The sequence below is a fragment of the Cetorhinus maximus genome, chromosome 1 (assembly GCF_964194155.1).
Source record: "Cetorhinus maximus chromosome 1, sCetMax3.hap1.1, whole genome shotgun sequence".
Taxonomy (NCBI): Eukaryota; Metazoa; Chordata; class Chondrichthyes; order Lamniformes; family Cetorhinidae; genus Cetorhinus; species Cetorhinus maximus.
This window is the reverse complement of record NC_135879.1, coordinates 68,472,978-68,494,063: the sequence shown is the minus strand read 5'-3', so window position 1 is coordinate 68,494,063 and position 21,086 is coordinate 68,472,978. Positions and strand designations below refer to the sequence as shown.

The window sequence follows — 21,086 nt, the reverse complement described above, 5'->3', positions numbered from 1 at the left end:
TGGAAAGGGAAAATATGATCACCTTGTCTGAGGAACACAGGAACCCAGATCTCAGAGGAAATATTCAAGAGAACCAAACTCGTGTGCAGGCAGGGGAGACAGTTCCCTCACATATGGTTGAGATGATAGGTAAGTGGAAGAAGTCCACAGCCTGCATCTCCAACTTAATGCAGTAAATTTCTGCAGCCTTGGTCTTTTGAGAGCATCTTGGATCCCAACAAGTAGAAGCGTGCTGACCACCACCCTGGTAAAAGTGGGACCAACCTGGGGTATCCAGGGATGGGTTACAGTTTGGACTGCCAAAGACAGTTAACTAACCCAGATGCATCTCTATTGGTGCAGATTCCTGCTTTAGACAGTCAAATTAGATAGCTCGTCACTGACCCCAAAATGCACTGTGGGATCACTGCCAGAGATTACCAGTGGCCACCATCCAGCATAATTGCAGGATTGCAGTCTGTGGATTTCCAGGACCTTAACTTTTTTTTTAAAAGGTCAAAGCAAAAGCTTTTAGGTTTGGGGCTAAATGTTGCATGACCTCATACTGCCAGTAGGGCTTTGCAGGCAGCCACTGGCATATCAGAAAGCTTCCTCCATAGTAGTTTTCTCTATGTATGAAAGGTAGTGTCTCGAGACTTTTACTTTAGACTTTTTTTTACTGCGCACTGGACTTTACTTAAGATATTATGAGAATATATCTGCACATTCATACCCATTGAATTTCCAGATGCAGCATTAGATTTGGGTATAAGATACTTTCCACAGTGGGATCAGGTTTGGTGAGATTATCTTTTGTCGTCTTAATTTCCAAAACCAAGTGCATCTTTTGCAGTTGCCCATAATTAAAATAGCCCAAGCCTCATTTCTGCTGCAGCAAGTCACCTCACCATCCACACAGCCAAACCTTGCCCCGGAGTTAAAATCTGTGCTAAAATGCACATTATTAGACTCCAACCAACAAGAGAACAATAAAACTTACCAGGTATGTTAAATCCACATATTTTTGAACTGAGCTCCGAAACCTTACTGTAGAGTTCCTGGGGATCATCATATGCAAATGCCAGCTGAAAGTCTCCAGCTATGTGGTTTAGTTGATTTATTTTACGTTTCTTTCCAACAGACAGAATAAATATTTCCTTCTCTTTAGTGCGGTGCGCAGGGAGTATCACTGAGTCATGAGATTTAGAATTGGAAAACACCACAAGAACATGGGGAACATCCACTCTGGAGCCTTCACTGAAACCATTTTCAGCTATATAATGCAGAGCCTTCCCTGTCAAAGTGTTACCTCCGTTAAAGGGTATGCCATCTATTGCTTTTATCAAGTCATTGAAGTCACTATACTGTCCCAAGCCAATCTCGATGCGAACATTGTCACTATACTGAGCAAACCCCACTAAGAGTCTCGCTGAAGAAGTCATGATGGATCGAAGAAGTCTTTTAGAAAATGCTTTAGCTTGAAGGAATCCCTCGAGGCCCATGTTCCATGATCCATCCACCAAAAACATCAAGTTAACAGAACAGTCTTTAATGCCAGCAGGTACTGCATTGGGAATGTAAATACATTGCTTCATGAGCACAAAGCTTTGAAATGGTACATTCCACTGAGTGAATTGTTTTAGTCAGATACTTACTCAGGTATCTGTTTCCAGCTGTAGAACAAAACAATAAAAGACAATTAGTGAAGGAAAGTGTTTATTAAGATTGATACAGTTGTTATTTGTGTAGATTTCTAGCAACCTTAGTCCCTCTATGAAATATAATCTATAAGGTGGTATTAATAGTATAAACATTAAACAATGTAATTCTCAACTATTAACTTGACATTCCCTATGTCCTGTTTTTGTTTATTTAACCAACCTCCACTTTGTCAGAGAACCACTACTGATATCTCCATCAATACTCTGGGTTTATTTCCGATCACTTGACTAACTGGTGCTGTTGACATACGTTAGGGGCACCCTCATTCACGCTGGCCAGGTTTTACTGGCTACAGATAGGGATGTTCCTGTTACCTTTGAAACATCAAGCACTACTCTGCATGCTCAGATATGCGTACCATGTACGCATATAGTAGGATTTCAAATTTTAGAATGATAAGAGCACCTGATGTGTGAAGCCTATTTTGCCTAACTGCGTGCAAGCTAAATAAATGGGTGACTGGCTCTGACACAAGAGACATGATTTCAAATGCACATCATCATTTTCTGTGCTATATGTACTCTTTTTATACTGCAGCTAACGATCTCTGAAACTAAGGTAACAAAGGGCCCCACTTCTGGGTTTCCCAATTAATCACAGGGTGAGGGAGCAGAACTTTATGGCCCTTCCTGCCGGTGGGAATTTCTGGTCCTGCTGAAATCAGTGGGATTTTGAATGGCTCGTCGCATTTATGGCTCTGCCCCCACTGCGACGGAGCCATAAAATTCTGCCCAGGGCATGAGAGACGGGGTTAGAATGGCCGAATTCTATGGCCTGAACTTTTGCTCCTGGGTTGGAAGCACAGAGTCAGGACAATTCCTGGCTCTGGAAACACGACTGAGGAAAGAAGGATTTTTGGTTCCTAGAGGAGGGGGAAAACGGGAGTCGTAGTGGGTGACCCTGGAACGAGTGCGGGGGATATTGAGTGCAAGCGGAGGCTGGGAGGAAGACCTGTCTCGGTGCACCAGCAGTGCAAAGTTTTAAAAAAACAATAAAAAGTGAAACAGCCCTCTGGCCCTCACCCTTCACACCCCCTCACCCACTCCCCATGCCCCATCCATGCCACCTCATGGCTGCCACCCACCTCCATGGTCCCTCATACCCTCCATGCAACCTATGCCCCTCTACGCACCCCCCCATGGCCCCTCATATCCTCCATGCCAACTTATTCTTCTCTACCTATCCCCCATGACCCTTTATAGCCCTTATGCCAACTTAGTGCCAACCCTTGCCAACCCATGACTCCCCACCAATTACCCTTTACCGTTACACCTACCATGCAAACTCATCCAATATCCACCATGGGCAGATCTCAGGACCCATGCTGAGATGAGATAAAATAAAGTTCTTAAGTGTCTATTGAATAATTCACTATTTCAAAAGAAAACACTCTCATTGAGAAAAACTCATTTACTACATTTAACTTCCTTTAATCCCCGATAAAAACAACCATTGGAATTCATAGTCTACTTCAAAGTATCTATAACCACTTGGAGCTGTCAATCAAACTGTGAACTGAGAGGTATCCACTGTGATAATGGAAAGTTGTGAAATCAGTCATGCGGTCCTAATCGAGTAATGATAACCTTCAGGCTTATGTCAACAAGCAGAGTAAAATAGCAAGCACTATTTTTTTTAAAACACTGCAGACAGTCTTTTTCAAATATTTAAATGGCAGGAGTTTTAAATGCCTTGGCAACTTGACAGTTCCTTTGGTCAGTTCCTTTGGACAGTTCCTGTGAGCTTGACAATTTACTGAACTTGACAGTTCCAATGAATCTATGCACTTTTTATGCACATTCATGTCTGCTTTTAACCAACCAACCAGCTTACCTCTCCTAAAGGGTACCTGACCTCCTCTAAAGGCTTGCCAGGACCATATCCAAAAGTGTACCGTACCTCTCCAAAAGAGTACACTACCTATCTAAGCAAGTCTGCAAAGTTTATACATGCACTTACCAGATCTAATATATACACGTTGTGTTTCTCACTCCTAGCTGACGAAAATCTGACATGACTGGAAATAGCTGCTGTTTTATATGGACTCCCATTATCGAACCATAGATGTGCAATTTGGAAGCTGCCCCCATCCACACCAGCTCCCCCCTCCACCCCGCTAAAATGGTAGGTGCAGTATTCAGGGCCAGAACTTGCGGATCAGGGCCTCAGCAGCCATTCTTGTAACGATGGAGAAACTCTCTGTCTTTACGAAAATTCAAGCCTACGTTGCTTCCTGAGGTTTCAGCAACCACAGGAATGGAAAACCAGACCTGTGAAATCTCCCCACCCCGCCGGGTCTCTGAACCTGTGAATTGGTGAAATCACACTCTCAGAACAAGTGCAGTGAGGGCAAGCCTTTCACATAGGCAGCCCAGCAGCTATGCAGTTTCACTATTTGAAGGCTGTCAAGCCTGTCAGTTTCATTGAACAATGGCTCCCCACTGTGTCCTCACCTTGATGACCCTGGCAAGTTCCACACAGCTCAGGGAACCTGTTCTCTGGCTGTTAAAACCAGAATGTTGGGTTAAATTCACAATGAATTCCTACTTAAATATTGAAATTACTTACCCAACAGCTCCACGTGGATTTCCCACTCACATCCAATCTTGCGCTATTTAAACTGGAAGTGGGTGTGGTCCATGCAGGTTTCTGACCATTCTCAGGGCTTTAACCATCCCTGCCCACACCTGAACCCTCTTCCCCTTAGCAGTTAAAATTAAAATTCTGTCCAAAATGTTTGAATTTGTAGAATCATTTTCAGACTGAGACTCTGAAATTTTATTGTTATCCATCGCTGAGAATCGTGTCCAATGCTGGCATGTAACAGTGTCATTTAAATATCGGAGGGGGGGGTCACGCGGGTTGGTGGGGGATGGGCGGGGGCTGATGGGAGTATGAGCACTGTGGAAGCATCTGCCTTGAAACCACCAAGAAGTGGCGCCAAACCACTCTAATGGCAGCACTGAATCCCGGGAAGGACAGAACAGAAAATGCCTAGAATTTTTTTAATGCTGCTAAGAGAGCCAACGGATGTTTTTGGGAGAGACGGAATTGATTACCTGCTTCTCATTCAGTCTTGTGGCCTTTGCTGGAACCACAACATCATGCAGGTCAGCTCTCAGCAGAGGACTGCTGGAATGAATAGAGACAGAATTGGTGGAATTCCTCAGTTAGCCCGGGAATATCCTGGGGATCCCAAGCTGTGGAAGAAGTGTCTGAGAAACTTGGCTGTTCACCTGAGCAGAATTTCATTTAAATGGGATGGAAACTTAAGACAAGAGCCAGTTGGAGGTCTGACGAAACTCCAGGAAAGGGGCCACTATCTCAGCAGGCCAATGCAATCAATCCTGGAGATTGGTTACCTTCTTAAAATCCCTGAGAAGCTAGCAATTAAAATATTTTAAGTTATAGTGCAGGATGAAGTGTTTTATCTATGACAATAAACTTCATAATTTTTTAAGGGGAGAGAAATAGGCCCAAACATGCTTGTCATTATTTCTGGGATAAGGTCCATCTACCAGTTCTCACACTATGTCCTTCAATCCATTTTCTCTCCTGAAACATGTATAATTGTCCCTTGACCCCTTTCAAACACTTCGCTTCTCTGGTGTGATTCGCTGCAGTATTTCACAATGCTAATACATTCAGCTCACCACCACCTTCTCAAGTACAATAAATGTTGGCCTAGTCAGCAACACCCACATCCCATGAATGAATTTTTAAAATCTTAAATGAAAATTCACATTATTGAAAATAAAGTGCAAGCCCTTTGTTCAAGATCTTATAATATGTACTTACTACAGTGTTTGTCCCCTCCATAACCAAGAGGACACAAACAGTTGTACTCATCCACAGTCTCTGTAACACAGGTTCCTCCATTACGACATGGACCTGAATCACAGGGATCTACAATACACAGAAAAGAATAAAAATCACATTTCATATTGTAGTACTGTACCTGTAAAAGATATGAGAAGAATGGATTGGCACTAAAATTATAAATATGCAAACATTATAGTCATTTCAGACATGTAATAAATGGTTGGTTTGTTCAAAGGTGCAGGAATTTATCAGAAGTATTGGGGTACATAGAGAATAGGGAATATTTGCCACAGTAAAAACAAAGATAATATTCTCACATAAGCAGGAAATGCTGGGAATATTAACCTGCTGAAGATTTCCAGCATTTTCTGTTCATATTCCAAATTTCTAGCATCTACACAATTTTGTCTTTTCCATAAAATTTGTCCTCGTCATTGAAGACTGACTCCTTAAAGTATTTTCTCCTCTCTTTGGGCCTCCCATATCTCACATCTTCCCTGGTCAAGCAAATGGACATGAACTCTGTTTCCAACATCCACCAACGTAACTCTGAAACTGAGTGTACAGGTGCAATCTGGGGTTTTCTGTCCACATTGATCATGTCTCCCTTGCTGCCCTCCATTAAACAGCTCCTGAAGATGCTGCAGCTGAGATAACTTGAAGCAGAAGATAAATGGGCCAAGCTTGACATTCACACATTCTACTGAATATTCCAAACATTTACTTTTCTCAATGGTATCTTTGTTAATCTCACTATGATTAAGTGACAAGTTCCTCATTCTCATCTAAGCTCAATTACTGTAGTAAGGGGCTGGATATTACACTTGCCCAATGGTGGGTTTGAAGGTGGGGTCTTGTTAAATCTACCCACCCATCTCTGTCCCCGCTGCAATTTTACTGGCAGTGAGGGTGGCGTCGGTTGGCATGCCCACCTCTGGGCCAATTGAATACCTTAAGTGGGCAATTAATGCCCACTTAAGGTCCTCCACCTGCTGCTGGGATTTAATGGAGATGAGAAAGGCCCGCGATAAGCAGTCAGTCCCCGCACAGGCTGGGGGCGAGCGGGGGGTGGTCCCCCCTTAACAGCCCTGCTTAGGTCAATCAGAGGATGCCTCCCCAAAGATGTTCTCCTCCAGGCTGCCCTCCCACATACCACTGGCTTCTCAAACTCCGAGACCACCAAGCACCTCAACCCCCTCGCTGGAGCCTGCCAGCTTGGCACCCGGTGAGGTCCCCAAACACTGACCCAAATCCCAATCCAATGTCTCACGCCTCTGTCCCCAAGTGCTTGGAGAGCTGCTGACCAGCCGGCCTAACGTAGAAGGGCAGAAATCCCGCCTCCAGCCTATGAACGCCCAAGACCGCTAAATGGCTGCAAGGAAGCTGGTGTTCCCCTCGGCTGGCTCCCCCCCCAACTCTTTAGCCAGGAGTTCGGGGGTGGGAAGCTGGGGGGGGGGGGGGGGTGTTGTGGGAAATCCACAACCTCACATAATTCAGCCCCAGGAATGAAGCAGATGCTCATTACTCCCTGCAGGAAGAAAGGGGAAGGCAGAAGACAAGTCATTCAAATTACATTTATGCAACATCTATTAGGCAGCTGCAAAGTGACAAAGTTGTCTTTTTTATCCCAATGAAACCTAAAAAGATGGAAAGTAAAAAAGAGATCATCTAATGAAAAAACAGCAGGGCAACTTGATGCTTGTAAAATATAGAGTAATACTTCACACGGGATCTCTGGTTTCCTGCTGTAACTTTGGCTGAAGATTGGAAGAACCTACAGAAATTCCAGGAAGATATATTTACCTGGACAGAGGGTGCGGTAACAGCGGCTTTGAATCTGACTGTATGTTCTTTTCCAGCTGAATGGATGAAAAATCCAACTATTAAAACAAAGCAGCCACATTTCTCAGTGATTTTTTAAAAAACTGCCACTGTGCTATACTTTCACCTCTTTGCCATGATGGCATTGCCATTTCAAATTGATATATATGCAATAAATCAACCAGCTGGTATCTCACTATTGTGTGGTAAAACTGAATTTCCCAGCATAATACTTTAGAGCCTTGCCTTACAGAACTAAGATTAAGCCATGCATTGTAAATGTATTCAAAAAGATTGTCCTGACAGATGTTACTACATATAGTCACCAACGTAAAGATTTGTAGATTAATGTTTGGCAATAATTGTAATGGGAATAACTGTAACAGTCCCTTAGCAGGATTGTGATTATTTATTGGGCTGGAAGGGATACAATGCAGAGCAAATTATTTTGAACGTTGTTTTCCTTATGAAAGATCCTTCCATTTCTCATGTCAGTGTTAACATGCAAAGGAGAAGAAAGGTTTTATGCATGTATGTACATGTTTGCATGTTCCTGAGTAGATGTGTGCCCAAGGTGTGTACATGCATGTAAGCAATGTGAGGATGCCTGCTGACATCCCCTGCCACCATTCTTTCCATCAAGTGTCCTGTTCATGTGTTACAAATGATGACTGTTGATGAACTGTCACAAAATATCAGTCGTGACTGAGAGCAGAACAAACTGACAAGTAGAAAGGACAGAAGGTATTCATAGGTTTTCCATGTCGTTTTGTGCTGTCATTTGTGCCTTTCCAGCAGATGTGGTTTCCAAGGTATTTCTTCTCAGCGTTGACTGTGGTTCTCTGGCAAAACTGTGATACCACCTTGCAGGCTGGAAAATCAGAGGATCAAATATTTAAATGTTTATAAATTTGGCAATGAACTTTAAAGACAAGTCGTGAAAGAAAATCACACTGGCACTGAAATTATTAGTCATGTTTTACAGGGTTGCCTTCATTCAAAAGTAGAAGCTTTTGAAAGACCATGGGCAGAATTTTGCCCTTGGCACACGGGGTCAGTGGGGGTGGGTAGGGGCGGTCGGAAGCCAACTGCCGCCCGCGATCGGCAGCGCTCTGTGATTTTGCACGGGTGGGCTAATTAAGGTCTGCCCAGCGTGATATGCTGGGCAGACCTGAGCGGCAGCCCTGAGTGCTGCCTGTGCGGGTGGGGGACACAGAGTCATGTGACTCTGTCACATGAGCAGGGACATGATTTTAATTAAAAAATAAAGTTTTTATTTTATTTGTATTTGCTTTTGGAAACCTCATCCTGCCCGTGGGTGAGGTTTCCAAACAAATGCAAAAGCCACTTGGCCTTTTCGTCTGCCCACCAACCGTTAGGTTGAACGGGCAGGTGAAAAATTAAAGTCCATTGATAACTTAATGGCCTTAATAGGCCTTTTAATTGTCGGCAGGCATGCGCCCTCCGACTGAACTATCGCGCGACTGCACGTTGACATCGGCACGCTCGGTTGACGTTACCGCACGTCATTTCACGTTCGGTCAGGTTCTGGCCCATCAAATTATCTAGCTCAGGGTTTCCCAAACTGTGGGTGACAGCGTATCATAATTTTGGGGTTGTGAGCTCCAAGGCAGCAATGGCTGCTGTGGAGCTCCGACCGAGTGCTACAGCTGTGAGGCCCCTTTAATGCCTCACTTTTTTTAATGGTGGGCATGGCCAAACTGACTGACCTTTGAGGCCTGATTTTTGCTCCCAAAAAGCCAATGTCATGTCCATAAGACATGAATGAGTTCATAAACTGTTTAAATCAAGCCTTCCTTTCTGCTTATTTAAAAATGGACTTTGCTGGACCAAAAACATGGCTGCTACAGGTCACATGATTTGCAAGTTGGCTACAGTTCTGGAAACTTTCAACAGTAATTACAAGATAAAGCCCAACCCTCATCCTCGTGGAATCTCACACCAATCATTGTGTGGATGCATTACAATCAATAAAACAAGGGACTAGCAGATGGTCTGTTTCCCCAGCCTGGACTTATAACAAGGGGAGAGCCATCAAAACTCGTTATACCCATAGAGGCACTAATAAACACCATTTACCTCCTAAGCCAAAGAACTGATTTTTACCAGAGACATAGAAACTGATAGTTACCCTGAAACTGACTTATCAATGGGCAACCCCACATGACCTAAGCTCCTTTGGCTTTTGGAAAGTTTAAATGTTACATTCCTGGACTCCCAAGTCAGCCTGCCATTAACATTCATCCTGTCAACACCAAAGCCAGGCTGACAATTAAGCCTACCTCAAGTCTAAACCTCCTTGAAGCATGGTTCTCTGGAAGATTCCTGCCAGTGCCTGTTGAGCGGACTAAGTCTCTATATATCAACCTCATCTTGCTGCGCCATCACCAACTTTGAAGGGATTCAACAACTCCTACTTTCAGCGAGCTGCACCCGCCTGAACTTTAACTCCAATGTCAAGGAACCCTCGCTGGACTCTGACATTTACATAAATTAACATGCATATCTTTGTTTTTTTTAAGCTATTCCAAGTTGTAAAACTCTTATCTTTCCTATTTCCTTCTTGTGTGCGTGTATGTAGTTGCAATGACCATCCCCAGGGTTTGAATGTGTGAATAAACAATGCTTCTGATTTAATCCTAAAAAGAGTTTGCTGTGAGTCACTTTAAAATTGTCTTCACAAACAGAAGGTTTGGGGAAACACGCCACACCCTAGTTCAAAAATTAAAACACCTCTGCTTACAGACAGATGGTGAGAAAAATGAATAAGTTCCGTTTGCCTCTCTCCCCTGCCTGTAACACCAGTGAAAAGGTAGGAGTTTATTATTTTTAAACCCTACAGTTTAAATAGCACACTCCGCCCAACCATCATGGGGTCACAACAATTTTCAAGCTTCAAAATGGGGTGGGAAAAAGCTTGGGATCTAGTTTGGGCACTGATCTAGCTCCCTCCAATGTCTAGGTTCCATTTCAGCAATCCTATTGTCCACAAGTTATCTGACTCCACCAGTGCTGCTTCAATTCCCTGCCCTCTACATCCTACCCCAATCCCGCGAACAAAATCACAAGAACTAAAAAGGGTCAGCAAACCCCAGAGTTAAAATCAATCATTGCATTTTATGTTATGATGTGAGAGTCACCAGGCTTCTACTGGGGAAAAGAATATTGAAGTTTGCATAGTTCTTCAACTCGAACTCATGTGCATCTACTGGAATGAATCAAGAATCTGAATGTTGATAAGAGTATGTAATGCTAATGTACAATCATTTGGGAGTCACTTTAAAATGCCATAAGTAAACAACAGGAAGAATGGTCTGAGAAATAGCTATTTGACTCATCACACTCTATTATGGATTTTACCTATCCAACTAATCACTGGATTAAAACACAGAGATAAAAACAAAAAACTGCGGATGCTGGAAATGCAAAACAAAAACAGAATTACCTGAAAAAACTCAGCAGGTCTGGCAACATCGGCGGAGAAGAAAAAAGCTGACGTTTTGAGTCCTCATGACCCTTCAACAGAACTGAGAATATTAGGAGAGGGGTGAAATATAAGCTGGTTTAAGGTGGGGGGGGGTGGTGGGGGGAGAGAAGTGGTGGGGTGGGGGGATGTGGTTGTAGGGACAAGCAAGCAGTGATAGGAGCGGATAATCAAAAGATGTCACAGACAAAAGAACAAGGATGTGTTGAAGGTGGTGATATTATCTAAACGAATGTGCTAATTAAGAATGGATGGCAGGACACTCAAGGTACAGCTCTAGTGGGGGTGGGGTGGAAAGGCTAACAGGGCATAAAAGGCATAGATTTCAAAATAATGGAAATAGGTGGGAAAGACTAGAGTGAGCCTTGAACCTTTTGCAGGATGTCACTCTGCTTTAGCATGCATTCGATGCGATGTTGCACTCTCCATGAGATTGGCCATTCTCTCATGGTCGGAACTCATGTGATCAAGTCCCCAAGACAATGTTGAGCTCATCACCACGATGGACTCCTCTACTTGCAATGTGTGAGCTGCACCAGATGCCCGCAAATCTGCTGCTCCAAGTACTGTGCCCCACGAGGTGACTCTCTCTTACTTCCATGCCCACAGGAGCATCATCACGACTGCCCTCCCTCCTCTGAGGGGGACTGTGTGCAGATGTCTCTGACTCAGACACCTCCTCCTGCACTCTGGTGCAGTGCTTTTCACCACATGCCACCAATTCTAAATGCGCTATACTCCTCCAATGAGCTAGTATCTGTGTTGTTAGAGTGTGAGCTGCTCAGATGTGATGGTGGTTCTGCAGGCATCTCTTCCTCCTCCTAATGCTTGAGGGATGACCCAGCTTGGGGGAACAGGTTGGTAGGAGGGGTGTAGGCAAACTGCGATAGGATCCAAGTGAGACAAAAACGGAAGTCATTAGAGTAAGCCTTGGACATTTTGAGAGCACATGCAGCTCAAGGCCAGTGCCTTCCAACCAGATTAAACAGAACCCTTAGCCTGCAACCCATCCTTCGTGCTAACCCACAAACCAACTTCTCAATCTGCTTCTCGCACTAACACCGTCACTTCCACCATGAACACCATGCTCGAATGTGCCTCCAACACCACCTTTAGAATCTGCAGTGGGCAATTCGCCATCTCCAATGTCCAGGCAATCTCTATTTATGTCTTCTTAACTGGGTGATTCTATAAATCAGCCCCTTAGTCTTTGTACTGTTCTCAGTTAATGCAGATTGTCAGGACCTGCTTAAGTTGCCAAGGTGGAGCCATCTGCATGGCTGGGTCTGATGAAGCTTTGCCACCATTAAGTGACTGCTGTGTGATCCTTCATTAGACAAGGTCAATAGGCAGCATTAAAATCTACAGAGGCCCATGACAGGCCATCTCTTCCAGTGTAACTAACCAGCTGGCCAACAATTACCGCTCTTATTCACCTGATTGCTGAAAGACATCTCCTTCCATGAACCTGATAGTCTCCATCAGCTTCCTCCCTCACGGCAGGAATGGCATCCAAGCCCTTTATATTGGTCCTGAGACATGATTGGCCCTCCTCCTCATCAGGGCACAGCTCCGTCTCTGAGCTGCTTCCAGGGTCAGCAGACCCGATTGAATGCTGCCTTTCCCCACCACCGGAGTGAAAATCATGTTTGCGGAAGTCATTTCTATGAAGACGGTTCTGCTGGGAAATTTCCCGAATTTCCTGACTGCTGAGCAAAAATCCAACCTGTAGTGTCTAGGACCCAGCAGGGCCTAAATCTTCAGTGGGAAGAGTAAGATGCAGGCTGGATCTTGCCTTTAAGCTCATCGATAGCTTTCTTACTTCACTCCTTACTTGACACTGGTAAAGTGGGTAAACTTTGCCATGTACTGTGAGTGAGAAACCCTCGTCTCTTGATAGTTTTTGCCAGATCACGAATTTCCAAAGACTCACTCAACACTATAGGCACAGCAACTTCAACAATGAAATGCAGCCTGAATCAGCAGTCGGAAGTGTTAGGAGAGACTGCGGGGTTGTAAAGGGAGAATGCCTCTGTTAAGGGGAGGTGGGTGTCACTAAGAGGGTGGAGAGTGATTGTTCAGCCAGTTTTTTAGGGAAGTAAAGTTCTGTTTGAACCTTGAGAATAGCCAAACCCAAATGCTATGTTTCCTTTTTTAGCTGAAAATTTCTCCTCATGTCAGTCTTAAATGGGAGATCCCTGTTTATTAAACTGTGTCCCGTAGTTCCAGTCTCTCCCATAAATGGAAGCATCCTCTCAGCATTCACCCTGTCAAGTTCCCTCAGGATCTTATGACTGGCTTGGCAGCGGGCGGGCAGCCAAACTCCGCCACCGAAACGGGGCCCGCCGCCATTTTGAGTGGGCGGCCCAATTAAGGCCCACCCAGTGGTCTGCCCAACGGGAAGCGCTATACACTTCCTGTGCGGGGGGGGGGGAGGGATTCCCCATCTGTCGAAGTGCGATCTTTCGCACATGCACGTGAAAGAGCGCACTGCTCCCTGAGACTAAGTGCTGTCTCAGTGAGTTTACTGTCAGTATAAAAATCTTTAAAAATAGAAAAATATTAAAATTATTAACATGTCCCCCTCATGTGACAATGTCACACGAGACGGGACATGTTAATAAATATCACATAAACTTTATTGAAGTTTTTAAAATCGGACAGGAAACCTCATCCCACCAGTGGATGAGGTTTCATGTATTATCAGAAGCCCACTGGGGCTCCTGACCTGCCCACCAACCTTAAGATTGGATGGGCAGGGCATTTAACAAGCTGTTAATTGGCCATTGACAGGTCGGCGGGCGGACAGCTGATCGCGCTGTCCCCCCGCCTTCGTGAATATTTAAAGGGACCGGGATGACGTTGGGGATTCCTCCCGACATCATCCCGCGTCATTTTCCTGTCGGCGAGCGGGCCCCGCCCCCAAATTGCCGACGGGAAAATTCTGCCCTATATGTTTAAATAAGATCACCTGACATCCTTCTAAACTCCAGGGGATACAGGCCCAACCTGTCCAGCCTTTCCTCATAAGATAACCCCTTCATCCCAGGAATCAGTTGAGTGAACCTTCTCTGAGCTGCTTTGTATGCAATTATACCCTTTCTTAAGCAAGGAGACAAAAACTGTACACAGTACAGACTCAGAACACAAAACAACTTATACTTACGTAGCACCTTTAATGCAATAAAACCTCCCAAGGTGTTTCATTAAAATGTAAACAAACCTGCAGCTTCTATAATGACCTAAATAAAAAGCTTAAGCAAAAGCTAATCAAAGCCATAAGCTTAAAAATTATAGTTGGTGAGATTAGCAGACAAACTCTTATTGTATTTTTTTTAATATTATGCTTCCTGTTATTTTAATGGAAACATTGACACATTTAAAATAAATGAATTACTGACCTCATTAAAAGGGTGGGCAGCAGAATATCATGTGAGCATGTGAACAAATTGTGGTCAAACTGGTAACAGTAATGTCTAGGTTACAGCTGCTTTGCAAATGGAACATTTTCCATGGTGGACATGATAGAGGTGATATTCTGGCTTTGCATTTCCTCCAGCAAGCCACCCCCACTGTAAGAACCTATTGAGAATCCAACTGCACGATTAACATTTTAACTGATTGGAAAATCATGCATTGTGCACACCTGGGTTTCCAATGGGAGCACAAAGATGGGAAATTAATCTGCAAATTTCTAGACATGTCAAGTAGCTACAGAGATTTACTGCATTGTGTCAAACAGAGAATTCAGAGCAATACTACCTACCTGGATGCACATCAGAGCAGACTGTAGATTGCGTCAGTGTGGTGTATAAACCGTTAACAGCATCATCATAGTGTTCTGCATAGAACACATGCATGTCACTGGGAATGCTGGCTAAACTGGCTAGTTCTTTCCACCTACAGATGGCACCACAAGCAGCAAGTGAGGAGCAATGCAGCAACTGTTGCTCACGAATAAAGTCAGCATTACAGCTTTCTCTCAGCACATTAATATATTCTTACCCTGGGTGCTTGACTCCTACAGCAAATATTGTCATTCCGCTGTTCTTAGCAAACCTCAAAGGCACTGTTGCATTGTCTTGTGATTTACCATCAGTGAGAATTACAATGATTTTCAGAGCATCTTTTCGTCCTCCAAGAAACCCTTTGTGTAGCACATACTTTATTGCTCTGCCAATCTCAGTGCCACCGCCCCTAAATGAAACATTGAGAGAAAACAACAGGTTAGTTCTTTTAGAGAAGTTTTGAAGCTTGCATTCAAATATGAAATTATGATTCTATATTCCAAGAATGTATCTCTGGCACAGGTAAAGAGTTCTATATTAATTTTTGCTTTCCGCTAGTTCATGCACAGGCCATACTTGCCTAAAGAAAATCTTTCTGATAGCTTCTTTCATTTCTTCCCTGGTCGGGTAGGTTTCTAACCCAAATTCTACTTTTGGATTTGAACTAAACTGGATCACTCCAACGCGAACCTATTTGAGAGTAAACAAAGACTTTAACATGGTACAAAATGAAATTTGAAGCTAGACAGAGATGTGAGCATAGCTATTGTAAATGTTGCTGTGAGATCTGATTTATATAGTTTTGCACCAATTTATCAAGTTTAACTTTTGATCAGACTTGTCAAAGCTATGTTATCTGAAACTATGTCCAAATTTCCAGAGGCACTTGGCTGACAACACATAAAAATTTAATTTTATGACAAGTGTAGCCTTCTGCGCTGTATAACCAACTGATACTGAATGTCAGGTTTAAGGCATATTAAGCATTGCCATGGCCCAAGTGACTTCAGGAAAAAAAAAAGATAATTTAATATTTCATCTGAGGAACATTTGTCACATAAAATGCTGTGAAATATTGTTGCTACCTATAGTAAACAGACCTTCGCTATGTGCAAACAATGAACAGAATAGCTGAAGTCCAGTTCTGTGATTTGATTCATGACAAAATGGAAATTTGAACTTTGAGCTAAAGCATTGTGCTCAAAGGAATACTTCACATAAGAGACTTCAGGATAGGAGTCTGTAAATTCTCATTCTTAAGTATTGAAATGAAATAGATCTGAATTTTATTTTCAAAATATCTCTTGTTGAGCTTGGCTCAGTTAGTAACATTCTTGCCTAGAAGGTTGTGAGTTTAAGCTTCGCTCTTGGACACTTCAGAGCAGAGCTTAAGGTATCGTCTTTCAGATGAGACATCAAACTAAGGTCTCAGCTGCCTGTTCAGGTAGACGGAAAAAAATCACATTGCACTATCTGAAGAAGAGCAAAGTATTCCTCATGGAACCAGGGAAATTAACCGCACAAAAGGAGGCCATTTGGCCCATCATGTCCACACCAGCAGAAAAGTAGCCATCCAATCTAATCCTACTTTCCAGCTCTTGGTCCGTAGTCTTGTAGGTTACGGCACTTCAAGCGCACATCCAAGTACTTTTTAAAAGTTATGAGGGTTTCTGCCTCCACCATCTTTTCAGGCAGTAAATATTGATATTATTCCCACCATCACCAAAACCAGCTGTTTATGGGATCCTACTGTGTGCAAATTTGCTGCTGTGTTATGTCATGAAATCCATTGATCTGTGTGTCCCTGGGTGTTAAGTTAGATGTCTGTGGAGATTGTAACATTTAAGGTACAGGATGTTCCAATGCTTGTTACATTGGTTCCTGCCTAGTAACAAGGGTAGGACCCTCTGGAAGTGTTTTGATAGGTCACTAGAACAGTTCAAAGGTCAGTGAACAATCCTTCTTGAGGCGGTCAGTTTCTGGAGGGTCAGGAGCAGGGGAAAGAAGCTCCATGCAGCCAAAGTGCCGCTGTTAGCTTGTTAACTCTGAGGAGCTGAGAAGAGGGCACAGGGGAAGCCCTAGTAATTGAAGAGGACTCAGGGAGGCCCTGGTAATCAAAGAGGACTCAAAGGAAGCCCTGATAATCGAGGAGTCATATATAGCTGGATACAGTTGGGAGACAGGAGTTCAGAGAAATCCAGGGGCAGTGCCAGCTTCAGTGAAGCTAGCGGTCTAGCAAAGAGCTGAAATTACACCAGTAAGTAGAGGCTGAAGTGCAAACTCGGGAATCCAGGGAGAAGGAATCTTGGAAGGTGAGATTGAAACCCTGTGAAGTGGGCCATTGTTAAAGCCATCCGAGTGGGAGTGGCTTTTGGAGAGAATTCCAAGGAGGATCTTCGAAGGTGAAGCTGGGAATCCCTCATTAGGCAGAGTTTCAACGAGATTGTTTGACTCGGTGTTTACTAACGTCTGGGTGGGTTCTTGCAAAATCCATGAACTCTGTCTTGGCTGCATCTGTCATTTACTCCGCAGTGTGGTGTGTTCAGCCTCAGTTCGTCTGTTAATTCACATGTATCTGATACTCTGAATGTTAGGTATATATTGTAAATTGTTTGATCATTCTGAACTTGTATAGTAAATTTTGTTTTTGTTTGTTCAAAACCCGTGGAATCTTGTGGCTTTATTCCAATAGCGGGTGTCTTAAATCCCAACCTTTATCTACTTTAAACAAAACGTTATTGGCCCCAATTAGGTCTCCCCCATGTCCAGGGGTCTGGCCAAGGATCATAACAATTTGCCTTCACTTTTGCTTCTTCCAATCCCAGATGCTGTGCTGTTACCTACACAACAATAGTGGCCACACTTCAAAAGTAATTCACTGGACGTGAAGCACTTGGCAATGTCTTAAGGTCATGATAAGGATGTCTTAAGGTCACTCTTCTGGATTTCTGATTATGATAGCAGGACTTTAGTGTAATATATGATACAAAAAATCTACTGTTTAGCTAAATTTATGGCCATTGGACTGACAGGACAGTAAGACTTGAAGGTGTGGATTTAGGTTCAGATAGGGCTTCTAAACCAGTGTGCTGCAAACAATAATAAATAGTTTTATATTAAAGTGTTCATTCACACTATTGCTCCTGCAAAAATTTTATTTATTTAAACTCAGCCAGGTTAGGGTGGGGGATTCTGTGTGTGTGTGTGTGTTGCACCACATGATGTAAATTTATTGTGACTGCATTAATAGTCTATACAATACTAAATGGAAGTTTTGTTAATTGTCAAGGTATTTTCACTGACTGTGGATCTTAGCATTCAAGCTGAATAATCAGTAAAAAATGCATTTGCACAAACAAATCAATCAAAATTTAGAATAAACGTAGTGCTTCAATTTTCCAGCTAATTTTATTACATTCATTCTCTCTTACCCTGTCAGGATTAATGTCAAGAATATCGCACAGTTTGACAGCAAAGTGCTTTGATCGTTCAAAGCTTCCTTTTCCTATGCTATGGGATCCATCCATCACCAACAAAATGTCAATAGCTGATGAGCACTGAATTACTCAGAAAGGAAATAAAGCACGGTTGAATTATCACAATTAATGGTTTTCAAGTACACAGGTAATTTAGATAACAACTAGACATATTTTCACTTTCAAATGTTAGTATAAGTTCAAGAAAAACTTGGTACATTAATGCATAACTCACTACAAAATATTTAGAGGAGGGACAGCTCTTATAGGAGGTCTTGTGGCACAGTGGGTAGTGTCCCTGTCTCTAACCCAGAAGCTCTAGGTTCAAGACCTACTCTGGACTTGTTTGATAAACCCAACTTACATCTTCCTGAAGACAAAATCTTCACAGTTGTTTCTTTGTCTGCCATGAGCTGCTGTAAACCACAACCTTGGGTGACTGCTCAAAAAAGTAAATAATTAATAAATCAATATATGATACAGTGAATGAATGGTTACTTTAAAATCAATGTTTTTAAACTCACATATGTAACTCTAAATTTCCATTTGTAATTCTTCCTCATGGCCTATTGCTTTATCTAGCTTAATCCAAATTTGAATTGGTGTGCAGAGTTAGATTGTATGTTCTAAATGAACACATTAGGAATGCTTACAATAATGCTAGCACATTACATTTTTAAATTCAAATCCATTTTATACTTACCTAGCTGTGTACTCCAGGTCAAAGGTAAATTACTGAGCTTCAATTTCTCTCAGTAGTTTTAAAACCTGGACTTTCAAACTTTTCATCAATGAAGTCAAATTATATTCCTCTCTCCGTGTAACTCTGGTCACTCTTCTCTGGTTCTCCGCAATTTCCAAATGTTCTTTTGTGTCCATGTACAATGCACAATACTCCAAATATTGCTTCACCAACAATCAATACAAGGTGCTCCATTAATCAAATGGTCTGTCTGCTCATATTTTCTGCAAGTCCCTCCTTAAAACAGGGCATGCTCCTGGCTTCGGATCATCGTAATTCCCCATTACTGAGTTTCTCTTGGCCACACACATATGGGGCATATTTTCTGATCAGTAGGGTTCATATATAAATGCTTCAGATGTTTTTATTACACTCCTCCATGCACTACTGTTAAGCCAATGGTAATTGTTTTTTGAGTGAGTTTAATGTCAGCCTAAAAATATTTCAAGGGGAATGTAGTATGAGCATGGTAAACTTTCACTTATGAACTTTGCTGATTGAAACTATGTTATCCATAACCCATTCCTGTTATTTTAGTCCTGTTTTAAGAGATGGCTCTATTTTGATATCACTTAAAGTCTCCTGTAATAGAAAGTTACTTTGAAGCTGGGCTTGGGTGTTAGAGCACTGAATTTTCACCTTCAGGATTTAGCTTCATAATTATGCTAACTGTTGATAATGCTAACTGAAACTAACCTTAGTCTGGTTCCCAGTGGATTCAAGCATGGAAGGCAAAAGCAACAATATTATTTGTACTAATAATATATTTGGCAGTATGGGTTCTTCAGACTGCTGAAATATGAAGAGCTCTCCGGAACTATGGTGCACTATCAAGCTAATGTCAGAAATTTCTATTGTATCTGACTTGTCCTTAGGGAATATTTAATGCTATCACTCAGCACAAAACGGTAAATTATTTCTTTCAGAAGCACTGCCATCCTTCATTTGAGCATGCACGCACCATGGTGAGAAGGAATAGATATGTAGCATAAAAGGCTTTATACTTGCTTACATTGTGAGGTTTTAGTGATATCAGTGGGTATCCTTACCAGAGGGAGCCCATTGTCTACAATTGGTTTGATATTTGCTTATGATAGATGAGATTGCTTGCCACAGGTAGAGACTTGGAAAATCTACCCTTGTATCTACTCTTCCAAAAGCAAGTACTCTCCAATCTTTCACATCTGGTAAAGAGAGTTTAAGAAAAAAATTCTTACCTAAAATCGTAAGAAAAAGGGCAAAATACAAACTTCTGCTGAAGGACCTCATCCTCAGGTTCAACTAAAGATAAAAATCAAAAGGAAAATGTTAACCAATGGCAGAATAACCTAATTTCAGTTTGTTTTAGAATAATTCAGCTATTCAGTCCTAACTGTAATATGTGATGTTCCTCATGATTGATCTGTCATATTGCACTCGTTTTCTAGATTTACAAAAAAGTTCACTTATGTAGGGCATCAGTGCAATCTAGCACCTGTGAAATGTGCTCCAATGTGGTTCAATGTTTCCAGGATAACAGGAGAGAACATTGGAAAAAAGAGGCGTAAGTATTTGAGATGCAAAAATCCTATTGGCGATGCATCCTTTCATAGGTGCCAGCATGAGCCTATTGGTGATCTCTGATTCTGACCCTGCCAAAAGGTGTGTGGTATTGGAAAAATTTTCCCGCTTTACATAATCTGGGCATCCACCAGCTGGAGAAGAATACAAAATAAGACAGATTGTGCCTACTCTATCTCTAATGTGACCCACTGGCCTTCTTTACAGGGAGAGCTGAAAAACCTGCAAAACCTTTTTAAATCTTCTGGGGTTCAGGCTCAGACCCCTTGTTATGCCCTATCTCCACCAAATGGCAGGGATGCACCCTCTGGCACTTGCTAACTGACTCACTGCACTTTGTCAAGGCTGATGACAAAAACCACAACCAAGGAGTTTCCTAAAGGTCTGCTCTATTGCAGAAGACTATGTTTGGGGTGAACAGATACGTGTTCTCAGCAGAAGAAGCTCACTGCTGGAAACATTTGTTCAGAAGATGTTTCCTCATGAGTACACCATGAGCAGAAACACTGTATTCCATGTGAGTTTTATGAATTGCTATGATCGAAAACAAATTTATTTTCCTGAACAAGGAAACCATTATATAGTTGTTTTCATCTTGCCCAGAAAACAAGCATAACATATGTTAATTACAGCAACCACATTGTCACTAAACAGAGAAGCTCTAAAAGAAC

At 42.5% G+C, this 21,086-nt stretch overlaps 1 protein-coding gene across 1 annotated transcript in view; it reads right to left on the bottom strand.

Moving 5' to 3' along the window:
• LOC144682001 (von Willebrand factor A domain-containing protein 2-like) overlaps positions 1–21,086 on the bottom strand; it is a 35,926-nt gene that overhangs the window by 10,340 nt on the left and 4,500 nt on the right. The window contains exons 2-11 of the mRNA XM_078544624.1: positions 20,073–20,136; positions 18,478–18,552; positions 18,069–18,202; positions 15,218–15,327; positions 14,855–15,046; positions 14,616–14,749; positions 8,071–8,215; positions 7,327–7,382; positions 5,500–5,607; positions 980–1,543 (exon numbers count right to left, since the gene is read on the bottom strand). Of these exons, the coding sequence (XP_078400750.1) occupies positions 980–1,543; positions 5,500–5,607; positions 7,327–7,382; positions 8,071–8,215; positions 14,616–14,749; positions 14,855–15,046; positions 15,218–15,327; positions 18,069–18,202; positions 18,478–18,552; positions 20,073–20,136 (1,582 nt within the window). The remainder of the gene's footprint in view (positions 1–979; positions 1,544–5,499; positions 5,608–7,326; positions 7,383–8,070; positions 8,216–14,615; positions 14,750–14,854; positions 15,047–15,217; positions 15,328–18,068; positions 18,203–18,477; positions 18,553–20,072; positions 20,137–21,086) is intronic.